This window comes from Oenanthe melanoleuca, chromosome 18 (genome assembly GCF_029582105.1).
Source record: "Oenanthe melanoleuca isolate GR-GAL-2019-014 chromosome 18, OMel1.0, whole genome shotgun sequence".
In the NCBI taxonomy this organism is placed as follows: domain Eukaryota; kingdom Metazoa; phylum Chordata; class Aves; order Passeriformes; family Muscicapidae; genus Oenanthe; species Oenanthe melanoleuca.
This window is the reverse complement of record NC_079351.1, coordinates 6,285,359-6,309,396: the sequence shown is the minus strand read 5'-3', so window position 1 is coordinate 6,309,396 and position 24,038 is coordinate 6,285,359. Positions and strand designations below refer to the sequence as shown.

Sequence of the window (24,038 nt, the reverse complement as noted above, 5' to 3'; positions counted from 1 at the left end):
GAGCTGAGTCCCACCCAGATAATCCATTTAAAGTCAGGGAACTCAGTCCTTGGAAAGAAGCAAGTCCTGATCATGGATGGTTCTCTGCCCTGGCTGCACCTGAGCAGCTCAGTGCCACAAAGGGCTCCTCACTTGGCTTTAATCGAATTTCTGAGTCCTGTAGTTCTGCTCCACTACCCTTGTCCAAACTCAACTGAAAATAAAATGCTTTAAGGAAAAAACTCAGAGCTGTCAGAAGCAAGCCATGCCATCTGGTGACCTTAATTTCTAACAGGGAACAGGTAAATATTTGTGATTTGTAGCCAGAGGGATGGGAAAAATACTCAAGGCAGGATGACTCATTTAGCAGCTGTTGTCAAACGTGTCTGGTGGTTATTGTGCAAGAGCACCCTCCAAGGACAGTGCCACAGAGGGGCTGGGAAAGGAGCTGGAAGGTCACACAGGTGAAACCAGACCAGTCTAAATGGACAGTTGTCTGATTTTGCTTCATTCCCATGCTGTGCGGGTCCACAGAGCCTTGGTAAAAAGCTGAGTGATCTCTGCTTGGATGGTTGGAAACTGCTCTCCCTGTCAGGCAGGGCTTGGGATGGCAAGGTCTGATTTTGATGTGAGCCAAGAGAGCCAAACCTTTGGCATTGCAGCTGGAGAAATGAACTGCTTTGTCACTGGTCCTGGCTGAAGAAGCCACCTCAACCCTTTGGTGGTCACTGGTGAGCAAATGCTGTCAAGAGCCATCCCTGAAACCTGGGAAAGGCTGAGGAGTCCAAGGATCTGGTCACTCCTTGTGTGAGTGAGGGTACAGTCAGTTAATGGAGGAGCAAGGTCCCTTGGGGGAAGGCCCTTTGAGAGGCCTTCCAGAAGGTCTCAGTTGCTGTAAGAGAGGGAAGATGCTGAATCCTTCCTGTGGGAGCTTGAGCTCTGTAAATCCCTTGGATTTTTACTTCAAGTGGCCTCTCACTGTTTATAAAAACAGGTGCCCTTCTGAAGGGTTATTCCAGATGGTGCTACAGTGAGAAGCCAGGCCAGATCTGATGGAACTGCACATGTCTAAATGCCAGCTTTCAAATTCAGCATGAAACCAGATAGTTGACAAGCTGTGCCCTTATTGATCTTAATGCTGTGAGCTGAGTAGGGTCACTGATTTTGCCAAATTCTGAAATTAAGAATTATTTCCTGTGACTTTTCCTCATCCATTTTAATTGCATGCAGCAATTTTCCTTTCTGTCATGAACCATGGGGGTGTGCTGTTAAGTAGCTGCTGCTCTCTGTTACACCAGTTTCCCTGGCAGAGTGGTTGCTCAGCACTCTCTTGTTCCCTCTCAGTGGAATTGTGTAGCTTTCCTTGGGGCTCCAAAAGCAATTGGAAAAGTTTAGATCAAAGGTGGCACAAAAGGCTAGAAGATGCTTATTTTCTCCTCCTCTGATCACTGAAAGCCTCACTTAAGGCAGGAATCAAGTGACTCTGACTCACACAGTCAATCAAGATGTGTATATGGCCACTAATATTTTTGGATGCAGAAGAAAATTGCTCTCAGCACTTTGCTGAACGTGCCACTGATACACGGCAGCTGTGCCTTTGTCAAGCCAAGTACTAATATCATGTTACTTACATCAGTCATTTTTGGATTTGTGGTTTGCAAAAAAGGCCAAAAGAAAAATAGGATTTGAATTGGGAGTTAGAAATTGTGTGGTTTTACAGAGACTTCTGAGCTGACAAAAGAGGGGTTTTATTGCATGGCAGTGTTGGCAGTCCAAGTGCACAAAAATGTGTGTTATATAAATAATGCAGCAGAGTAGTTCAGCATATTCTCTTTCCTTTCTGCAAGGGTGCCTGAAGCACTTTCTCGACCCAAATTGTACATGAAAATCAAAGAATTAACTCTTGTGCTCTTCTTAAAAGTAAAAAGAACTGTAAGAGCTGTGAAAAAATTGGTGTTTCTTTGTATTTGAGAGGCGAATAGAGCATTTTAAAAGATATTTAATGTGTTGTGCACTGAACTGTGATGCTGATCCACATGGGATTGTTTAAAACAGAAAGTGAGGGTGACTCCTTTCCCCCACCTTTGCAGCATCAACTGACTGCAGGGCAAACACTGCCTGGCTTAAACCAACACTGCTACAAGTGCCAAGTCATGGGTGGTGAATGCTCCCAGGAAATCAACAACACTTCTCTTGCTGTTGTTCATTTTTATTTATTTTATTTTATTAGACAACTGCTTTCCATTATAAATAAATAAGGCATGAAGGTTCTCCATACTGATACAGAGCTGGTAGCCATAGTCGTGCATGCGGCTCCTGATGTGTCTGGGGCCGTGGGGCACTGGAAATGCAGAGTGTGGAAGAGCAGAGCCATTGGTGGTTTTGAGGAGGAAACCTCTGGAGCAGGAGTGGTTTGAGCATCACACTCCTGCCAACTTACCTCTGTGGTACTTAGCTTAACAAAACAGGGCATTTTGGGGGGTTTTCTGCATTAATTCCATGGGGAGTGAAAGAAAGGTTGCTCCTTGTAGCATCAAAGCCCTGGACATGGGGGGTAATTCCATTTGAACAGTCTTCCCCTTCCAAAGCCACATTCACATTTCTTTATTTCAATGTTGCAAAGGTTCCAGCTGTTGACCCAAGATTTTGGGATGTAAGCTGGTGAAAAGAAAATCCAGATGCAGCTGATGGTTGCTCCAGGTGAGTACAGAGCAGGTTGCTTACACTGAACTGCTGGGTTTTGTGTCTCAATGCTCAGGGTGTTGCCTAAGCTGTAATGAGCTGCTGCTTCTCTGCCTAAAACACGTCTGACTGTACAAGGTCATCATCTAGTTCGTGGAAATTGGAAACTGGTGATTCCTGAGACTGCAGCAGCCTTTTGGCTGCATATTTGCATGTCTGTGGAAGCCAAAGTGAGATTTCAGTGCTGGAAAGGGAACTGGAACATGAGAGGCGACAGTGTCTCAGCCAAGAAAGATTATTTTCAGCAGGAAGCTGAAATCTGTCCTGGTGGCTGGGGAGATGTTTGGAGCAGGAGTGAGGGGTGATGTGTGATCCATGCTACTGCCAGGGCCAGGCTCCTGACCTGGGAGATGCTGCATCCCCTGCCTTGTGTGCCTGGCAGTCAGTTTTGTGAGCCCATGCAAGCTGTTTTTAAGGGATTTGCGACGATGGACAATGACCTCTTGAAGAGCACAGCACAGAGAGCTGGTACCAGACCATGAGATGAAAATGTGTCTCTGATATTGTAATAGCACTTCTTGTCTCGCTGTGGGAAAGCCCTGGGCACTGAGTTCCTACCAGGCATGGTGCTTCACCTGGGGTGAAGTACCAGGGCAGACTTAAAGCGAGTAAATCCCATATGCCTGCAAGGTCTGGAGAGTGTGGACTGAAACACTGAGCGATGCTGATGGAGATGGAACAATCAGTTTTATGTTTCTCTTCAAGTTTTTCCAGTTGCAACGAGCTTGCATTGTAAAGAGCTGAAAAACCTGACTGATTAGAGAATGGCTTAAGTAGCAAGACCATACCGTCCTCTGGGGAAGGCAGAGATAGAAGTCTCTTGGGTTCAGGTGTAGGTTCTCAGCCATAAAACCTAACTGGAGGATTGGGCTGCTGTGCTGGGGCAGCTCCTAAAGTTCTGATGGCTTTTTGTTTTACTTTGAGATGCTGTATTCCAGCTGTAGCAGGACGCTGGAGGACATCCAGGCTTTTGCTTGCAGATAATTGGGCTGTAGGACAAGCTGGAAAAGGGTGAAGGGGGAGATTGGTTTCTTTTCTTTCATGGTGGAGTTTACATTGCTGTTGTGATGTCTGGCAGTGGCAGTAACTCATGCAGAGATCTGTCATGTGGTTTCTGAAATCCTCTAACTACAATGTACAATTGTCCCAACGGGTTGTCCAGAGCTTAAAAAAGTGAGTTGGGTCCCTGTGACATTCTCTTGCTTGCAGACCTCTCGAACCTTCAAAGCAGAGGGGCCACGTGGCGTTTCCTGGGGCTCAAAAGAAGATGTGGCATTGCAATTGCACGTGGGAGCTGCGGAGAGCCAGGACTCATTTGCTGCTCTTGTTTTTCACCTTTGTGGCGTTGATGTCCGCTTTTGTTTTCTGGATGCGGGAGAAGATCTCCTTAAACAGAGCCTTGTACTCAGGCTGGCTCTGCTCCAGCCGCTTGTCCACGGCCTCCACGTGTTTGCTGATGGTCTTTTCCATGGTTTTCCGCTCTTCCAGCTCGTGGCCCTCTCCTCGGAAGTCCCTGAAGGAGCTGTCGCGGGAGATGGGCCGGGAGGTCTGGACGCCCGTGTGGCGCACGCTGTCCTTGTGCTGCCGGCACTTGCTGAGCAGCTCCTCGTACTTCTCCAGCAGGGCGTGGTACTGCTCGTCCACCTCGCGCAGGATGGACATGCCCCGCTTGCGCACGTTGTTGGCGTGCAGGGTGTAGTTGCCCTCGTGCCGGCTCACGGCGTCCTTGGCCACGATGGCGTTCAGCGCCGTGTCGCTGCAGCTTTTCCGCACGGGGTGGTTCGGGGAGGGGCTCATGGATGTCCCGTGGCTCTTCCCTCCCTCCTCCTCGGACAGGTCGATGTAATCCGCTTCTGGGGCGTTGTTCAGCGGCTCGAGGAGGGCTTCGGACAGGTTGTCCTCTCTGCTGAGCAGGTACTTCTTGACTTGCTTCATCTGCTGCAGCTCCAGGAGCTCTGCCTCCAGCTCCTTGATGCGCAGTTTGCAGTTCTCCATCTCGCACACCCGCTGCTCCAGGTCCGAGTACTCCTGGATAACCGAGGTGTACTCGCGCTCCACCCTCTCCTTCCGCTGCTTCTCCTGGTTCACCTGGGACCGCAGCGAGTTCACCATGGCTTGGAGACGCTCGTTCTCCCTCTCCAGCGGCTTCTGGTTGAATTCTGTGGAAGAGCTGTGGACCTGGAACGCGTCCTCATACCTGAAAGAGGAGAGAGATGCATGAGAGAGTCTGACCAAGAAGTACCCCCATGAGGGATTTGTGCTTTATTGTTATGTAAGTAGCAATATATGTAAGTAACAATTCACTGATGTCCAAAAAGGACATGAGCTCATGGAGTGAGATGTGCCTTCTCCATGTGCCAGGAGACTACAGCATGTGGCTCTTCTGGACACAGAGACAAATCTCTGTCCCACACAACGTGCAGTTTTACTGGACAGCAGTAATAAAAGACAGGAAGGAAATGAGATCCTACAAGGTAAAAGACACATCTGGTTAACAGACAAGCCACCAGCATAGCAGTGAAGCAAGAATGGGTGTTCAAGTGCTATCAGTCTGAGCTGAAAATAGGTGGCTTTGTGTTTTTTTCCTGCTAGAGTTCATCAGCTGCTTCTGCACCGTGGAGCTCACAACTACATATGGCAACAATCCCAGACCCACCCAACCAAAACCCTGAAGCACATGTGCTGCTGTCTGTGCAGCCCTGTGCCTGGGAGCTGCTCTGGAGGGAGTGAGGACAGGTTTTACATGGCAAGGCAGACAGAGATTTTTGATAGAGGTGCCCCTTTTTCATTGCCTGGGAAGTGATAACAAGCACTTCCCCCTTCCCTTCAGGAATTTGGGCTTTCCTCCTCAGTGAAGCACCCATGGCATCCTGTTTGTTTAGAACAGACTGGAAAAGTGCAAGCTCCATGGCTTCCCCTGGGAGGCATGGCTGTGGTGGGGGGTATTGAACAAATTTCAAGGCCTGAAGGGCAGCTTGACCTTCAGAGCCAACAGTGGGGCTGCAAGGTCCTGTGGTAGGGGGAGAGAGTGGGATTGGGGGACTGGGGGGAAAAGAACCACAGAGACATTAAGTGGATTTTGCTGGGGGTCAGATTATGGCCTGATTAACTTCCCCATTGATGCTGCAGTGAAAATGTCTTTGGTTTGTATCCTCTGGCAGAGGATGCTTTCAGTAACAAAGTTTATTGATTGCTTATCTATTTAAAGAACCCTCTTTTGTGGACAAAGCTGAGCAAGAAATGCCCTCATGAGGTCAGTGAATTAACACAGTAGCAGGTTTTGAGGAGGATTAAGGGTGCAGTAGTGCTGAAGGTGTTTGTACAGCACTTGGCAGCACGTGGTGTGTCCGGGTGTGTGACTGGTGATCCTGGGGAGTGCTGGAGTCACACAGCACAAAATGCACCATCCCAACTGGTTTTGGTGAGCTGTGGTGGAAGGCAGCTGGAAAGGGAAAACAAGCTGTGCAGGTTTGGGAAGGGAAGTATCACTGAGCTGGGATGATGAAGGCTCTGCTTTGCCAACACCACCTCAGGCAGGTGGGTTGGTGAGAGAACATCCCCCCTTCAGCTCCAGCTGTGGCTTCAGGCTCTGATGCCCAGCCTCTGTGTCTGAGGGGTTTCTGTGCACCCAGAGGGGCTCACCCATGGCCTCCCCTGTTTGTGGGGAGCAGTTTGGAGGGGTTGCCAAAGCCAAGGCTCTGTACCTGGGGCTGGAGCACAGCTCCTTAAGGCAGGGGAAGGTGTGGATGGTTCGGCGCCGCTCCCTCTTCTCCCTCCGGATGCGGAGCTGCTCCAAGCTCCTCATCTCCTCCACCTGCTTCTGCAGCTCCTCCACCTGATTCTGCAGCCCCTCGATTGTTTCTGTCAAGCTGCAGAGAGAGGAGGGAGCACAGGTGAAGAGCCAGGCACTACAGGTTCCTAAAAAGCGTTTTTTTCCTATAGAAAAATCCAGACTAGGGATTATGGCAGCACTTGTTTTTTGTTGGTCTTTCTCTGTGTGGTCACTCTTGAATGGGGTTGGTTATAAAAAAGGGACAAGGGGATTGATTTGAGTCTTTCTGTCCTCAGATCAGTTGGCTGAAAGAGTCACCTCTATGCACTATCCTGGAATATCTCTGCACTTAAAACAAGCATCTATTCCTCTTTTCTTTTTTTATCTTGTAAAGAAACAGACTGGCCAGAGATTTTTGTTCTGTTTGCAGATAGTTTGTAAAACACTCTGCTCAGAAATTCCTTCTCTACACAGTTGTTTGCAAATGATGCTGCATTACAAGGACATGGCTTAGGCTGTTGTTTCTAGGGATGACCTTGATCATGGGCTTATCTTAGGAAAGAAATATTATTGATAAACTGGTGTTTCAGCACTAGCCAGGGTTTCATGAGTTGCTGGATCTGTGCCTGGTGTTTTTTCAGGGCTGTGTACTGGGGATCTCCCTGATAGGATTATGTGCCTTTTCTCAAAGGAAACACATCTGAGGAGAGGTTTCTGTGCCTCTCTCCAGGTAGCTTCAGACACTCCTTTATCCAGCCCTCATCCCAGGGATGTCTGTGCTGTGGCTGACCCTGTTCACCAGCATTACTGCAACACACTTTTGTTCTAAACAGCTGCCAAAGTGGGCTGATACAAAAGAGAATGGCTCAAAGAGCAATGACAGGCTGCACTTTGGGGCAGGGGAAAGGTGAGCTGAAGGCTTTTGGATCTTGAAGATCCAGGGGAGGCTGTACCACTGGATCTTCTGTTGGGAAGTCTTGCTTTCCAGCACAAGCTTCTGGTTAGCCAGCTCCAGGTCCCGTGCTGTCAGGTCCAGCTGCTCGTAGACTTTTGCGTGCTGTTCGTTCATCTGCCGCAGCATCTCCAGTTGCTTGGTCAGGTACTGCCAGGAAAAGGGAAGCATGAGCACTCCATGTCCAAAAAACCAGTTTTTTCACAAGCAGAAATTCCTACAGCCTTTCCTTCCCCTGACAATGTGTTCTGTGGCTCTGTCTGGGTGAAGTCTCTTCCACAGATGAAATATTCATCCCCCTGACCACTGTAAATATTTTTGTGTCTAAAATACGATTGAGCTTCCCCTGCCCTCTGTGAAGGGCACTAACCTCTCTCTCTCTATTCAGCTGCTTTATTATTCCCAGTACCAAAGAAAGTTGATACCCCTGGGACTGAAAGTTGACTGAAATTGGCCAGTTGGTTACTGGATCCTCTGACAGATCAATTGCAGAAGCTGTGTTTCATTGGGAGTTCAGGCTAAAACTCTGAGTCTGTGAAATATGAAGAGACCTGTGGTTTCTGTGGATTTGCACACCCTTTTCTGTAAGTCTGCCATTGCAAAATCTTATTCTCAGAAGACTAGGAGAGGGGCATCTACTCAGATGCTCACTCTCAGTGGGCCCAGATTCCAGATCCTATGATGGATGTGCTTCTGACAGGCTGCTGGAGGGGGGATGGCTAAATCCATCCACTAGTTCCCTCAAACATCAGCTGTCTGATCCCTGCAGCATCATGTGCTGCTCTTGTGAACTGGCAGCCTTCCTCTGCCCTGTGTCCTTTTAAATCAAGGGGTGTCCAATCTTTTTAAACTCATAGATCCCTAGAAGGTTTCCAGTGGATGAAAACCCTCCCAGGCACAGCAGGTTTAAGCCTCTGAGATCAGTTCTGTGAGCTCTTAGAAATACTGCCCTGACCCCACAGTATCCTTGAAATGGGGGTTTAGATTGGAGCTCTTGGAGAAAGGGCTATTTTATGCCTCTAACAAAGGGGGCTGTGTTATGGGGGTGCTGAGGGGCCAGCTGGGAACAAACACAATTCTGAGTCTCTGGGATCAAGGGAAAGCTGCAGCAGAGCAAAGAGACATGAGTGTGAAGGGTGATGGATGTGCAGGGGAAAGCCAAACGTGACCCAGATTCAGCCTGGTGCCAAAATCTGGTGCCAAAATCTGGTGTGCACATCTGGGCAGGGAATGAGGATGTGAGAATAGGGAAAATGCCAATTAATGGGGGAATGAGACCCTCCCCAGGGCTGGGATGAGCTTTAATCCATCAGCAGACTTTAAAACAGACTTTAAAACTCAAACAGACTTTAATCCATCCTGCTTCAGGCACTTACAGAAGATACTTCAGCTCCCATGCCCCACAGCACATCCCTGCCTTGCTGGCTCTGGTGGAAGTGCCCCTTTCCCACCTTCACCCTCAGGTGACAGCGGTGCCCAAGCAGCCCCTGTCCCCACCCCTGTCCCGACTGTGTCCCTACCTCAATCTCCTGCACTTGCTCCTCGTTGGTGGCATACATCTGCTGCAGGGAGTCCTCCAGCTCTTTGTTTCTCTCCAGCAGTGTCTTCCCCAGCTCTGCAGCCAACTGCAAGTCTGAAAAGCAGAGGGACAAAGCTGCTGCACTTCGCACAGCTCCAGGTCTGGGTGTGGTGGGATCTCTCCCTGCCACAAGAAATGACCCCACACCAAGCACAGCAGGACATTTTTCATGGCACTGGTTTTACTGGCACGTTTTGATGTGGGTGCACGTTCACAGAATATACAGGATCTGGCCTCTTGTCTTGCTGGGCTGCAGGAACAAGGGGAGGCTGAGCTCAGACTGCAGCTCCTCCATGCAATGACAATTTGGTGCTCTGCTGGCTGCAAAACCCTCCTGCACTCCCCTGCACACTGTAACCAGGGTCAGCCCAGGATCTGGGCTGTGGCAGGTGCTCAGCACCTCCATCCCCTATTGCTGAGAAGGGCTCAGCACCTGTCAGAATGGAGCAAAAGGTTGGTAAAGCCCTGCAGGGCTTTGGGGATGCTCTCTAAATTACATTATTATCTCTAACGAAGGGAGTGCCTTGCCTTCCCTGTCAGCCTCCATCCATCACCCCCTAATAGACTGACAGGAGTAATAAAACCCTGCCTGGCCCGAGGGGGCTGGAGGCACCTTCCAGATGTGCTGCCCTGGCAGTGCTGCAGTGGCCAAATCCAAGGCTCTTTCCTTGGGGCAGCTCCAGGGAAAGGAGAAACCACTTTGTGTTCACTCTCAGCCACCTCGAAACACACTTAGGGAGCTACTAAAATAGTTTGACTTCAGGAAATATGCAAAAAGTAGATGTTGACAGTGTGGTCAGTTTAAAATGCTGTTTTTGCTGCTGGGAAAAGAAAAAGTCTCTAGGCCCTGTGAATCCTGTGTTGGCCAAAGCTTGAGCACACAGGGGATGCTGTTTGTGAGGCTGAGACAGCACAGCTGGCTCTGACAACAGCCCTTAGCTTTCACACAGGAATTGGTTCTTAAAACCTGACTATGAACAGGTGTTCAGTATTCTTGGGGCTTCTAGAGGTAACAGCTCAGGATGGCAGAGTGAAAATCTGACCTTAATCCTTCCAAAAGGTAAGGAAATGGGTCCTGGTGTGTGTTGTTGCTCTTTCTTCCCCTGGTGTGGTTATCATGGAGCTGTAGGTAATTAAGGAGTGACAATCCTGCAAGGTGTGAGGGGACCTGAGTCTCCTGCCCTGGCATTTTCTTAGCCTGTTGTAATGCTCCCCTCTAGTCTGCATCTAATGATGTGTTTTGCAAAGGCTCTGCCAGGGCTGAGAGTAGCTATAATTTTCTCCAGAGGTTCGTTTGGCCATGCAGTTGATTGGGAAAGAGGGATACTTGGTCACTGAGATAATAAGATGGGGAACCAGGACTCCTGGGATGTATTCTGAGCCTGGGAAACTCCTGACCTCTCACACATCACAAAATGAGGCTTGTGCTAACCTTGGACACGAGTGCTTGCCAGGGGGCGAGCTGTAGTGCTGTCAGTGCCTGGGAGGGAGGGATGGATGGATGGATGGATGGATGGATGGATAATGCTGTGCTGTGGGGTGTGCTGATATGTTACTAGTTTGTGTGTTGCCCATGTTTCTTTCTGCTGGCTCCCCAGATGTGGTGCTGCCAACAGCTGCTCAGTATGTCCTCGAATCTCCCCTTTCCATGGGAATGTGCTCTCCAGCTGTGCCCTGCATTGCAGGGTGTTATTTTTAAAAGGGCTATGACCTTTTAAATTATAATCCTCTTCATTGCACAGGGACCCAGCCCAAGAGCTGCAGTTGCAGCTCTCCCTGTGATCAAGTTATTGACACATTTCCCCGTGGACAGACTTCCTCCACCTATTTGTTTTTTTCCAAGCACCAAATTTCCCTAGTTTATAAAGTGCCCTTGGGAGACCTGAGTGTTTGCTACACCAGCTGGGGCTGGGGAAACAGCCAGATGCCAGCAGTGATGAAGGATAATTTGTGCCTTTAAGCTGCTTGGGGCTGTGTTTAATGTCAGCACCACCTTGCCAGAGCCAGTGTTGTTGCTGGAGAGTGGCACCTTGGAAATCACATCCCTGGCAGCAAGCAGGGCCCCGATGTGGAGGTGTGGATGAGAGGGCTCCGTGCTGTGCTCCAGGTAATGAGTCAAGTGTGTCCCCATCCCTGTGGATTACACTAGTGCTCTCCCACCATATGGCATCCAATTTAATCAGCTGGGGTTGAGTTAAGTGGATTAGGCAGTGCAAGATCCTGCATTGTAATTTAAAGGGCTCTGTCAGCAATAATTTAATGGGGGAAATGGGCAGTGTTTGGGGACGAGTGGGAAAGAGGAAAGAATGGGGCTGGGCTCTGAGGAGGAAATTGAGTCTTTGTTTCCATTTTGAGCATAAGGGCCTGGGAGACTCCGGGCTTGAAGGACATGGGGGAATTGGTTCTTTTAGTGTCTTTTAACTGCCTCAGCCATTGTCACACACACTCCCTCACTCTCTGCCCGCCAGCCAAAGCATCCTTGGTAATCCTGTCTCATCCACCCCCTTGTGCCCGAGTTCTTCCCCACCTGTCCCTCCTCCCGGCTTGTGGGAGGGAGGGGATGCTGTGGAAGTGCTTTAATGTCATCTTTAGACCAGATCCCTCTTGAGCTTTGTACTAATTGTGGCTCTGCATGGGCTGAGGGAACACACAGCTCCTCTCCACAGAGACCTTGGAAACCCGAGGCTAAATGTGAAATTTCACCAAGTTATTTGGGGGAAAAAAAGAACTGTTTAGGAATTCAGGAATCCTTTCTACATAGTACTATGGTTTAACCTATAGTTTTTCATATTCCTCTTTGCTTCTCCACTGTCAGATCAGCCAGGCAGTGCTGAAGGACTTGCCCTAATTTAGCAGATATGCTGGTGCCTCCCTTCCCCCTCCCCTCTGGATGCAGGAGGAGAAATGAAGTGCTGTGTGTCCGCTGGATGTGCCCCATCCCTCCACATCCTGCCTGTGCTGAATGCACCACTGTGAAATGGCCAATGCTCAACTTCAAAAATGGGATCTTGATGCTGCCAAATCCTATCAGGAGAGAACTGTGGATGGAAACTGTCCCGGGCAGCACCAGCCTGTCACCCTCTGGCTCCCTGCACTGCAGGCACTGACGTGACCCTTCTAATTAACAGCAGCCAAGGAGACGTGCTGTGTCCCCAAACAAAGGGCTGTGCCTCTGGGAGGGAGGGAGGGATGGAGGCTGCATTTCTCTGAAAGCTTCCATGGGAAAACCTCTGAGCAAGGAGGGTGGGGATGAGAAGGGATACCACATGGTGGGAAGGGAGTGAGAGCTGAATCCAAGCAGTGCTCGGTACAGGGGAGCAGGGCTGGGCAGAACATCAAGAAGGCACATCCCTGGAGCTGCAGGGATCAGCAGCAGCAGCAGCCCAGTAATAATTCCACTACCTCTGAGCCACTGAGGAAATTTGAAGAAACCCCATCCTGATCCAAAAGCTGTAACAGGTTGCCTTTGCTGGAAAGAGGCTGAGGGACAAACTGTGGGGTGTTCCCTCATGGCACATCCTGTGGCAGTGTTACAGGCAGATGTTACCTGCCTGAGGCTGCAGCAGAGCTGGGTGCTTCCCCAGCCTTGTACAAGGCTCAAAGAGGACTTGGAGCTGTGTCTGCCTTCCCAGTGCTGGCCTGCATCTGTTTGAGCAGAGCACTCTGCCACAGCCCTCTGGAGGGGTTTCTTCCCTCCAGCATCTCCTGGTTGTGACTTTGGGAGAGCATAAGTCTGGTGCCAGGCAGGTTTTGGCTGCTCTTGGCACGATGATGATCTGGTAGCTGTTCAGATGCTGCTCATAAATGCAGCTTTCTGAGGAATCCACCATCTGGTGCAGCTGCTTTGGACTTCCCCCTGTCAACTCTCTTGCAGCAAGGATTCTCACATTTAGGCTGTGAGAGAACACACTGGGGATGATGCACTTGGCTCCTCACCTTTAATAAAGCAGTCCTGTCCCTGTCCTGCAAAGCCAGCAGCTTGCAGGGGGCACAGAAGTCCTTTGCTGTGTGGCACAGATGAGCAAGGGTTTATGGTTTTGCAGCTGAGCATGTACACAGGAATTACTTGTGGCCCCTTCCTAAGTGTGGGGCTGTGGAAAGGGCTGCTCCTGTCCTGTGCTGCCTCTGCTGAAGAGCAGGCAGAAGTGTGGGAAGGTCTCTGGAGGAAGCTCAGGGTGCTTGTGAGCTGATGGATGGGGTACATTGAGAGTTAAGAACTGATGTTTAATGCTGTTGACGTTTAATTTAATGGCATTTGCTGTCTGCTCCATTACACATGGGTACTTAAAGTCAAGGGTGGGTGCAATTATGCCTTTCAAAGTCTAAATGAATGATGCTATGCTGGTTTACCCTGGGGTAGGGAATACTTGCTACTCATTTATTTTCCTTCATAGTTGCAAGGGATTGTGCTGTCTGGGTATTTTACAGAGAAGATCAGCTTCTGTATATCACTTACTGCTGCTCCATGGTAGGTGATAGAGGCAATCTCTGTACTTGGCCTGTATAAGGCATTGCAATGGAACTTGCTAGGGTGCAGGGAAGGAAATGCCATCTGGCAACATCTCAAAAACAACCTGAAAAAGCCCTTCCAACATGCCCATTCCACAGAAGATAGTGTTTCCCAAGGCCAGCCAGAGCTTCCAGAGTCAGTCACCAGTGTTGCTGCTGAGACGTGGATTCCCCATCGCTTTTACACTGGCATAACTCAAACATTGCTGCTCAGTTCAGCTTTGCACTTGGTGTTCTGTGTGTTTTTTGGGAAGGTCTGCTATTTTGGTTTAGTGGGGTGTTCCACAAAGGCAGAGCTTGCTTTTAAAACAGCCCCAATGAAGCAGATGGGGAAAAGCCTCTGTTAGGGCTGGGTGAGAGCAAACAGGGTGCCTAAGTCCCTGGCAGCACAGCTGCCTCCTCCTCTTGCTTCTCCTCCTTTCAAACTGTGGCTCTTGCTGGGCTGAGCTGATGTTGGTCACACTGGCATTTTTGTTACCCTAATGAGATTTTCTGGATTTCCTGCTTGGTTTTTTTCCTTCCTTTTCTTTCTCTTGTGTAATCTGTTACGTGCTCCTGTGCTGCATTTTGCTGTGCAAGCGACCCTGGTGGGAGGGGCTCAGGTGGTGGCAGGGGGGTGTTTGGCAGGGGGTCAAGGCAAGCCCAGTGCACTGAGAACAGCTTTCTTCAGCCCTCTGGGCATAAGGAGTGGAAATCCCTGACAAGGGGCTCAGGGACACACTCTGTGTACTGTGCTGTGCTGCAGTGAAGCCCTCCAGCTCTATCAGCCCCTGCTGCTCCCTTCCTTGCCTTCTGTATTTTTCAGTTCTATTTGATATTTCCTCTATCAGGTCTCTTTTATTCTTCTTAGATGCTCACCAGACTTTTAAAATTTAATTTATGCCTTTTCTTTCTTCTCTCTTATTATCCTTCACCCCAAATTCTCCCATGTATATTAATGCTTGAGACCCAGGATGGTCACCTCTGCTTATGAGCTGTGTCTCTACAAACACACACAGAACAGTTCCATCCTTGTGCCCACAGCAATTGCTGTGCCTTTTACCAAGTTGTTAAAGCATGAGAAGACAGAGGATGTTATTAGACCATGGCTGAGGCTCCATCTGCATCTTTTCCTGCTGTTCTCTTATCTAAACTGCCTCAGTGCCTGTGTTTGCCTTATAGGCTAAAATGCTTTGTAAGAGTTTGGTGACTGGTGGCTGCGAGGCTCTGATAGTGCACCTGGATCAGAATGTCCTAAATAAATATATACAAGTGGGGCTATTGAAGAGAAGGAGTGAGGAAAGAGGAGGGAGAAAGGCAGCCAGAGCTTTCCTGTGTGCGCTACTCCCCCGGGCAGCAAATCTCCTACTAATTAATTATGTTGGGTTGCAGAAAACCGTGAATAAAGGCTCATACTCTTTTTAAAGCTAAAGACACAGGCATGTGGATGGCTGCCATGTGGCAGAACTCCTTTCCCCTGTGTGTTTTGGGGGCAGGAGGTTGTAAGTGACCCAGGATGGGCAAGGAGGAAGAGCACCAGGGTGCTCAGCACAGTGCTGTGCACGTGCAGAGCCCCAAGCAAAGGTGCCCTGTGAAGGACAGGTCACTGTGCTCACGTGGCAGGGGATGGTGCCCACAGCACTGGGCTGCCACAACTGTGTCAGTTCTCCTGCCCTGTTCCTGCTCACACAACATATTCCCCTGCTCTGAGCCATTTCCAGCCACCTCAGATGCCCTTGCTCCTCTCTTGCTGGGGGGAGGCAGGTGGGACACTGATACTGAGTGACTTGGACACTGGGGGAGCAACAGTTCCAGCACAACTGTCACTGTGCAGCTGTGGCAGCCCCCAAGACCCCTGCCAGCACTGCCACTGCTGGTTACTTCTGTCTGCTACCTCTCATGTCCAGAGGCATATAGGTGCAGAGACCTTTCTTGCACGTGTTACAGCTAAATGCAGAAACAGCCTGACCCTCTGCAGCAATGCCAAAAACTTGCCCACCTCTTCTCCAGCAACCCTTTTTGTTGACTTTGAAGAAAAGTGTATTATCTTGCAGGGTGCTGCCCCTTCCCATCTGGTGCTGGGGAGTTTAGGAAGCCCTGTTCCTCCAGGTGCCCATCTCACAGCCCAGCTGCCTTGTGCCTGGCTACTGGACATGCTGCCCATGTGGGAAGAGATCCTGACCTCAGATGAGTGATCTGTGCAGCTGCACAGGAAGAGCACAGGGCTGTAACCTTCCAGTCTGAGTTTGCAGGGAAAGGGAGTGATGAAATACTTGATGTACTCTCAAATAATTGGTGTTATGTCCACCACTAGTCTTGAGCAGGATGCAGAGCAATACTTCTTTTGGGGTCCCAACACCAAAACCAGTGTCCCTGACACAGTTCTGCTGCAAAGACTAATGCTTGTGGGGTTTGCTGTGCTTCTCCTTGCTTTGCCTCCTCCAGCAGATACCAGTGCTTGGCCACCACCTCCCAGTTCAGGTGCCTTCCCAGGACTCAACACTTCCTTGTGCACCAAGAAAACTTGGAAGATGACATGATCATCTCCCTGCTACAAATGTTGGCACTGCAGATGCATATTTGGAAGAGGCCAGCATGGACCTGGATATTACAGACTAGAGTCTGAATTCTTCAGGGAGAAGGTAAATTAACTGAGCAGGGCCAGGACAGCTGCACAACACATGGAATAGACAACAGTGACTTCCCAAAAAGCTGCAGAGGAACAGTTGCTTTTTGGAGAGATGTTTGTTAACTGTTTGTTAAATACACGTGGAAAAAAACAACCCATCTGTAACATAAAATCCCATTGAAATTCCCAGCTGTGCAAAAAGCAGCAATTGTGTAACATCTGGTCTCCTTCCTTTGGGGTGTTTCATTTGGAGATATTTTCCTAAATTCTTGGGCCACGTACCTGTTTTTGGGCAGATTAAGTACAAACTTTGAATGTGTATTTGGAGTGAGCACACAGATCTGTTGGAGAATTTAGCACTGTGCTGCTCTGGGAAAGCCTTTTGGGAGAGGAGAGAGTGTGTGAGTGTGGGAGTGAGCGAACAGTGCATTATCCTGAGTGCTGGCACTGCTTTCAGCAGGAGCAGGATGGGACCCTGGTGCTGTCACTGCTCCAAGGGGTTCCTGCCTGTCACACTGAGTCAGGGCACCCACCCTGTCACCAGCCAGCACTGGCTAGCACGGAGCAAAGAAAGAGGATTGGAAAATGCTGGGGTGGAGGAACAGGCTCCATGTGCAGGGTGTTAGTGGCCAGTGCCTTGGATCCCAGTCCCTCAGGCTCAGAGCTGCTGGGAGAAAACGTCCTTGAGGATTCAGACCATAAATCCTTTGTGCATACCCTTGCCAAGGAGAATTGCCACTGTTAACTGATAGTTTCAGGATAGGAAATATGAAAAACGCTGATTTGTTTGCTTTTGTTTTTTTCAGGTTGTTTTTTTTTTTTTGTTTCCCTTTTCCCTTTCCAGCAGTTCCTCTAATTCTCCTCCCTCCCACAGCTGGAACTATGTGTCTGAGCTCAGCAGATGTGGAGAGGAGCTTGTGGTCTCTCACTGAAAGTTGCTCTGTGGGGCTTTCTTGTGCCCCTTTTTCTTGCTGCCTCATGTAACAGGGGAATTTTCACCCTAGGAAAATACATCTATATATATTCTTTTTTCCCCCCCATATTTGGAGCCTCTCATCACTTCCTTAGACTAACCTGTCATCTTATTTCCTTGTCTCCTGTGACTTTTCTAGTCCCTCTTGTCATTCCTAAGCAGCTCAGCAATTAGTCACTGAAAACTTTCCACTTCCATAAGCTACCTGCTGTACGGTACTGCTAAATAAATAAGTGGCTCAGCCACTACTGCAGGCAAAGCTCTGTCCTTCTGGCTTGCCTCTGGGGAGGGAGGGAGGGTGGGTAGATAACTGCTGTGCTCCTGGAGGACAGGCAAGGTGTGTGCCTTGTCCCTGCACTGCTGGGATAACTGCCTCATGAGGGGCAGAATATGGAGTTTCACCAGCTCCCCTGTGCAGTGAATGCTTTGGGATCCAATGCCAGGATCTGGTCACTGGAGCACTGGTGACCCTGTGTCTTTACAGATGAGCTGGCAGTGGTGCAAGCTCAGCACCTTGTGTCATTTTCCTTCTTAGTGCTCAAGCAGTCAGATGCTTGGCAAGAGGAGGAGGAATTAAAAGAGATCCTTAAATCTGGAGACCTTTAGAGGTTACAGCTGTAACATCCTAAGCCTGCATTGCAGATGGTTTGGCTCAAACGTTTCTATGGCTGCCCAGAAGGACAGTTGGTCTCACAGTGGCAATGAGGTGATGTGCTGGTTCTTGCACTCCCTCTGGCCCTGCTGCCTATCTCAGAGCAGTGAGAGGCTGCTTACTGACATGGGAGGAATCATCCCACACTTACAGAATCCTAGAATACACTGAGTAGGAAGGGACCCATCAGGATCATCAGGTCCAACTCCTGGCCCCATGCAGGACACACAGATCACCCCACGTGCTTTAAGCTATGGCTAGGACCAGGGATCAGAAGGGTGGCTTTGAGAGGCCTCCTCTTGGGCTGCACTCTGCTCAGAGACCTGAATGCTGGCAGGGGGATAGGGAGGCTGGGAAGATCAGGGAATGCAGTGGGATGACTGCAAGGAGGATTTATCTTGTGAGATTGCTGCGGGGGAGATGAAGGCTGGAAGTGGCTGGCAGAGCTGCTGGGTGTATTTGGATCCAGATGCAACTGAGTTGGCACACCAAACACAAGCAGCCCTCCCAAACACAAATGCTCCTGATGAACAGGAAAGGTGCCCCCACTCATCTGCAGCTCAGGCTCTCTAATTTTAGCTCATTCATTCTCTTGGGGTCTGGCTCCACGTAGGCTCTGTGCGCAGGGTGTGATGCAACTATAGCCACATCATCAGTTCTCAACAGCTGGAAAAGGCTCACCAGAATTTTATTATGGTTTTGACACTTAGAAGCACAGATTCCCTGGCCCATGGCAGGTGGCTGGACAAAAGCAGCATTGATATCTCTTCAGGCTTGCAAAGCAATAAGCTAAGTCATGGTATGAGGGAATTGCAGCTCCATTTTTACCACTTTCCTCAAATCAGAAAGCCTTCCCAGAAGCAACATCATTGCAAAGGAAACCTCACAGGACACCACTGCTGTTACCAAGTCATTGCTGGGGGTCCTGGCTGGGATTTGAATCTCTGCTTCCATGTGCTAAGGCATCTTGGTACAATGCCTTGAGCCACAGAGTGTTACAGTGTGCAGGAAACAGGTAACAGCGTCTGAAAGGCACTGGCTTAATCTGTACAAGGCTGGAAGGGCCTTGAGGCTGGGGATCATATCTTGCTGCTTCCAAAGCATGTGGTGGATGTACCCAGTTGCTGTGGACACTTCAGGGGAAAGAAAGATTGATTGGGATTTATTATTATTTTGAAGAAAAACAGTTACTTTGGCAAGGTGAAGCTCATGGAGGATGATGTAGAAAGTAACAGGTGCCTGGTGTGGAGCTGGAGCATGATTTCCACTCCGGTGCTAAAATGGTTAATTAACATAATTATCACAGAGCTCCCAGTTAAGCCATCTGTTGCTTAGCAAACAGTTTTGGATGTAAATGTAATAAATATTTGATGATGCTGTGAAATGACGATAAAGACCCAGCAACCAACTGGTTCACAGAAGAACCTTCTCTGCTCTCCTAGCTTGGATTGTTCCATGTTTCTCCCACCCCTTGCTCCTAAGGAATGGTCTTTAAGCCTCTGCTTTTGTCCTCTGCCCTGCTGGTGCTGCTGCCAGGCGTGGGTTTCTGTTCGACCCTGGGCTCTTGGCATGCCAATCCTCTTAGTAACGCCTCTAATCGTGCCATGCTGGATGTACTGTGCTGTGCTTCCACCCCCCATTCCCAAATCAACAGCTCCATGGCTGTGCCGCCACCAAAGACCTCTGGGTGTCATGCAAAGGCACAGTGTATGTGGACAAAGTCTAGCACTGTCCTCTGTGATGCTTTGTGCATCATGCAAATTAATTACGGTTGTAATTACCCCGTAGGACCTTTCCATTTGGCTGATTCCAGTTAAAGCCTTCCCGCATCTCTCCTTGAGTTTGTGCAAATCTGAGCAGCCCCTATTCATACACAGGAGGCTGCAAACCCACAGCTGGGCTTTGTTTTGGGTTTGTGTTTTCCTCCAGTTCTGTATGTGCTCAAAAGTGGAGCCCGTAGCCTGCATCAATCCATCACTGGGAGACAGTCATTCTGTTTCTAGGCTGCTGGGACAGAACTGGGAATCTGGCCTGCAGTGGGAAGGTGCTTTTATTGTTGTGAGCCAGTACAGTGCCAGTGCTGACTCATGAACCTCACACCAGGGACAGAGTTAGACTGAAAATCAATTGGTCCCACGTTGTTCAACACTTCCTATATTCATCCCTAGTTCTGCTGTTCCTCAGCCTGTGTCCCACCCCTGGATCAGTGCCCAGGCCCCTTGTGAGCCATGGGAAGACGTCACCCAGAAATGTGAATTTCTGAGCATTCAAAGGCTCCACTGTTTATCCAGCTGATAGCTTCATCTCTGTGCTCTTGGCTTTGTTTGAGTGTTGTGTTTCAAAGAACAGGGCCCAGTATCCCACTACTTCCTGTCAATTGAGAAATTGGGATTAAAGCCCAGCTGTGACAACCCTTGGGGGACTGGTTATCATTCCTTGCTGGGCCCCTGTCCTGCAGCTGAAGTTGTATAAACTTCATGACATAATGTACTGGAGCGATGGTGGGCTGAGGCACTGCAGCTGGACTGCACACCCCTGCTGACAGCCAGCTGGGAAAAGCAAATATAAAACTGTACCTATAGCACAATATGCCAGAGGGGAACTGTGTTTGGGTAGGAATGATTTTTTGCTATGCATTGGCAAATCAATTCCGTTCATTCCTGGGCCACTGGCCTGATATGGGACTTCTTCCAGTTATTTACTTACTGCGTGTTGACTGAAAATATTAAGATAAGAAAAATAAAATTTAAAATAGCCCCAAATACAGACACCAACTGTCCAGCCTTAGTGCAAACATTCCATTGAACTAGGTATAGCTGCTTCAAAGCAAACTATGAATGAACGTTTATCTTCTAACAAGGCTTCTTTTGCTGCTTGAAACTTGGCCTTGATTTTTTTTCCTCTCCTCTCATATTTCTTCTGGTTTTATGGCTGATTGGAAAAATCTCCAGAAGTAATTAGGCGACTAAGAAGCTCAAGATCCCTTTGGATTTGGGCTTGGACAGCAAAAGCTTTTGAGAGAGACTTTCAGCATCCTTATCAATACATTATTTCCCATGTATTAATTTCTAACTAATGTGTCAGGTAACTCTACCTTGGACTACTCTCTGAAATAAAAGCAGTGTCATAACTACCCCTGTTGAATTCTGCCTGCAGCAAGTTTTTTTGGGAACCAGCTTCCTTGAAGATTTAACGCAACAAATTATTTACTGCCCTGGTGCTCAGGACAGCTCTGGGCTCCCTGCCTCTATCCATCGGCTTTAAACTTTCCTCGGCCAGGACAGCGGTTTGGAGCAGCGGACCCGCTGCAGGATGAGGCAGTGGCTTTGCCAAGCAAATAGCAGTCCACAGAGAAGGTATCCCACCCTCCCTGCTCGTTCTCTTGCCCGCGCATCCCCGGCAGCTTGCGGCGTGCCCCCATCCTTACCCTGCTCCAGGTCCTGCTGGTCGTACCAGGGCTCCTCTTCCTCGCTCTGAAACTCATCCATCCTGTCGGCGCTCAGCATTTAGCACCAGCGGCCCGGGGAGACGCGCAGCATCCGCCGAAGGGGGGCCCGGAGCCTCCGCAGCGCGGAGCGGGATGGATGCGGGGATGCGGGCAGGGATGCGGGCGGGGATGCGGCCTCGGTGCCCCGGCCGGGCCGGCAAGGAGGAGGTGGCACGACGTGGCAGCCGGTGCCTGGCGGCTGCCCCGGCTCTGCGTGCCCGGAGGGGCGGCTTCCTCCTGCCTGCAAGGCCGGGGGCGGCTCCGGAGCCGGGGATGCAGCGGGGACGTGGCGGCCGGGGCGGGGGGGCACGGCTCGCACGGGGCTGGGGGATGCACAAAGGAAGGAAGAGGGCCCGGCGCAGCCAGGCAGATCCTCGCTCCGCAGCTCGGTGGGGACCTCTAGCATGGAAATGCTGCAAAGAAAACCGGCGAGAGGGAAGGGGGAGGCGAGGCGAGACCGGCCTCCTTCGCCTCCTTCTTCTCCGCCTCCTTCTCTCCGCCCAGCGCTGCTCGGGGCTGCGGGCAGCGCAGCGCCCGGTGCGGGGTGCGGCTCGCCCGGGCTGCCGGCAACGGGACAAGGGGAGCTGTCCCGCTGTCCCCTGCTCTGTCCCTCCCGGCCGGGAGCTCTGCCAGGGGCAGGGCTTGCGGCTGGAATGCCGTGTCCTGGCCTTGCCGTGGTCTTCGCGGTGACTTGGGGCAATCGTCGGGATCTCTCGGTGGTTTCAGTGCCTTCTCTGCCTTGCTGGATTTGTGTGGGTTGTTCTTCAAGAAGATAATCCATCCCCCATTAGCTGGGGCTGCAAAAGGGGACACCCCATACAAACAGCCCCACAGCATTTCCTCAGTGTGGTGTCTTCCTCCAACCCTATGTTGTTTTACACTGATGGGAAATCAGTGACTGATGCGGGTTCCTTTTTCATTTTTCTTATCTTTGTGAAGGATGGAGTGAGCTTAAAATTCAGGGACATCAGGATTTATGGAGTTCTGATGAGGAAATATGTCTGTTACATATATGTAAATTCAGAAAAAGTCTTGGGATTTTGGTGTTTTCCACCTTAATGGAATACGGGTTAGAGATGGTGGTCTTTCTCCTAGCTGGAGTTTGGGAATTTATTTGTGCTTGTCAGCCCTGAAATCTATCAGAGATTCTAAGATCCAAATCAACTTCTGTGACAGTAACAGTGGGTTTAGATAATGGTGTTTTTTTGTTGGTGGCGGTGAGGGTTTTTTTTGTTTTGTTTTTTTTTTCCTTCTGTGTGGTGGAACTCCACGGATTTATATTTGATCACATTACCTTGCAGTGGTGCCTACAGAAAAGGCAATATAAAGTGTCTACGCAAGAGCAGCAGACTGTGCATCCAAAAAAGATGGGATTTGTGTCAGAAAACTCTATCCAATCCAGCAGTGACAGGCAGCCGGGAGCCCCTGGATGATTAAAGCAAGGGCTAGTACTCAGCTCTTGTGTACAGCACCAGAGGAGGGGGATAAAGATGGGAATAAGAGAGGAATTACAGGCTATTCCTCTCCCCTTTTCTCCTCATAGACCTCTGCATCACATATACACATTCTGAAAATTCTGTGACTACCTGGAAAGTCATCTGCCTTGATACAGTCACAGACCAGAATCAAGGAGTCTCTTAACCTGGCATTTTTTGCTGGAATAACTCAGCAAAAATAATCGAGCACTTCTGGTATATCTGGGAGAAAGCCATCTCTAGGTCATAGATCTTTTTCTAAGCAATTTTAATATGGAAATGGGAAAATCTTAACTTTCTCATGCCTGTTGAAGAGTCATGTGGACAATGCCCTTAATGATATGCTTCAACTTTTGGTGAGCCCTGAAGTGGTAGGCTAGTTGGACTAGAGCTCTCATATTATTTGTGAGGAAAAATTGCTTTTCAAATGTGTTCTGCTCCTAAAAATAAAGTCTTATAATTTATCTGTATATTGTAGCCATATTGAGCACTTTGATGCAAAGCCCCAGGCTGTTTGGCAGCAAAAGCCAGATGACATGTAGATTTCGTGAAAACATTTTTTCCTGTAGGTTTTACCAGAATGTCTCAGATCTGATATGTCACTCAGTCGAATCAAACCTCACTGTATCGGTTATATGCCAGCAAATGAGAATTCCCACAGTCTGCCCCAGCTGGAGAGACAGCACACTGCTTTCTTTGCAGGATGATTGGAATTACCTCACTTCCTCTGAAGAAAGGAGGTTTGCAGAGCTGAGTCTGTGAAATGTAACTCAGGGACACCAAAAAGACCTGCTTGCAGTTCACAGAGCTGCTTGGAGCAGAAAGCCGCGACGATGGCTTCAAAGACAACACTGAATGCCCTCAAACATCTGCTTTGGGGTGTTCAGTGAGTGCCAAATCCTGAATTCCCGGCATCCAGGGTTATAAAACATACTCTCCTTGTGTGTGGGTGGAATTTCATTAGGGTTAATGGGCCACCGCATGCAATGAGCTTCTCATGAGGTGCTGTGTTCCAAGCGTGCCTGTTCCTGGCTCCTTTCAACCAGGGCTAGGACAGACCGGAGCTGGCTCTTGTCCTGCACCTGCCATCCTGCTTGCACCTCTGGAGCATCTGGGCTTGGGACCAGGCTCTGACAGTGGCCGGTGATGGCTCGACAGAGCTGTCACTGGAAAAGGAGCTCCAGGGGACAAAGGCTGCGGGCAGAGGGATGGGAAAAGGGGCAAGAAAAGGAGAGAAGCGGTGACATGGGAGCAACTTGATGCAGGGATAAGGCAAAGGATGGAGCAGAAGAGAAGGCGGAGGGAGCTAA

At 49.6% G+C, this 24,038-nt stretch overlaps 1 protein-coding gene across 1 annotated transcript; it reads right to left on the bottom strand.

The window, feature by feature from the left end:
- Positions 1 to 2,176: 2,176 nt before the first annotated feature.
- On the bottom strand, positions 2,177 to 21,680 carry CDR2L (cerebellar degeneration related protein 2 like). Its single transcript, XM_056506170.1, has 5 exons — positions 21,194 to 21,680; positions 8,966 to 9,078; positions 7,447 to 7,595; positions 6,426 to 6,590; positions 2,177 to 4,918 (listed from the first exon to the last, which is right to left on the bottom strand). Exons 1-5 carry the CDS (start codon positions 21,270 to 21,272, stop codon positions 4,033 to 4,035), a joined length of 1,392 nt encoding a protein of 463 aa, XP_056362145.1. The 5' UTR covers positions 21,273 to 21,680; the 3' UTR covers positions 2,177 to 4,032.
- Positions 21,681 to 24,038: the final 2,358 nt, after the last annotated feature.

Coding starts and splice junctions, on each gene's coding strand:
- CDR2L (XM_056506170.1), bottom strand. CDS start 21,272: ATGCTGAGCGCCGACAGGATGGATGAGTTTCAGAGCGAGGAAGAGGAG. Junction 9,079..21,193: donor CCAGCAGGACCTGGAGCAGG/GTAAGGATGGGG, acceptor TCTGCTTTTCAG/ACTTGCAGTTGGCTGCAGAG. Junction 6,591..7,446: donor TCCCAACAGAAGATCCAGTG/GTACAGCCTCCC, acceptor CTCTCTCTGCAG/CTTGACAGAAACAATCGAGG.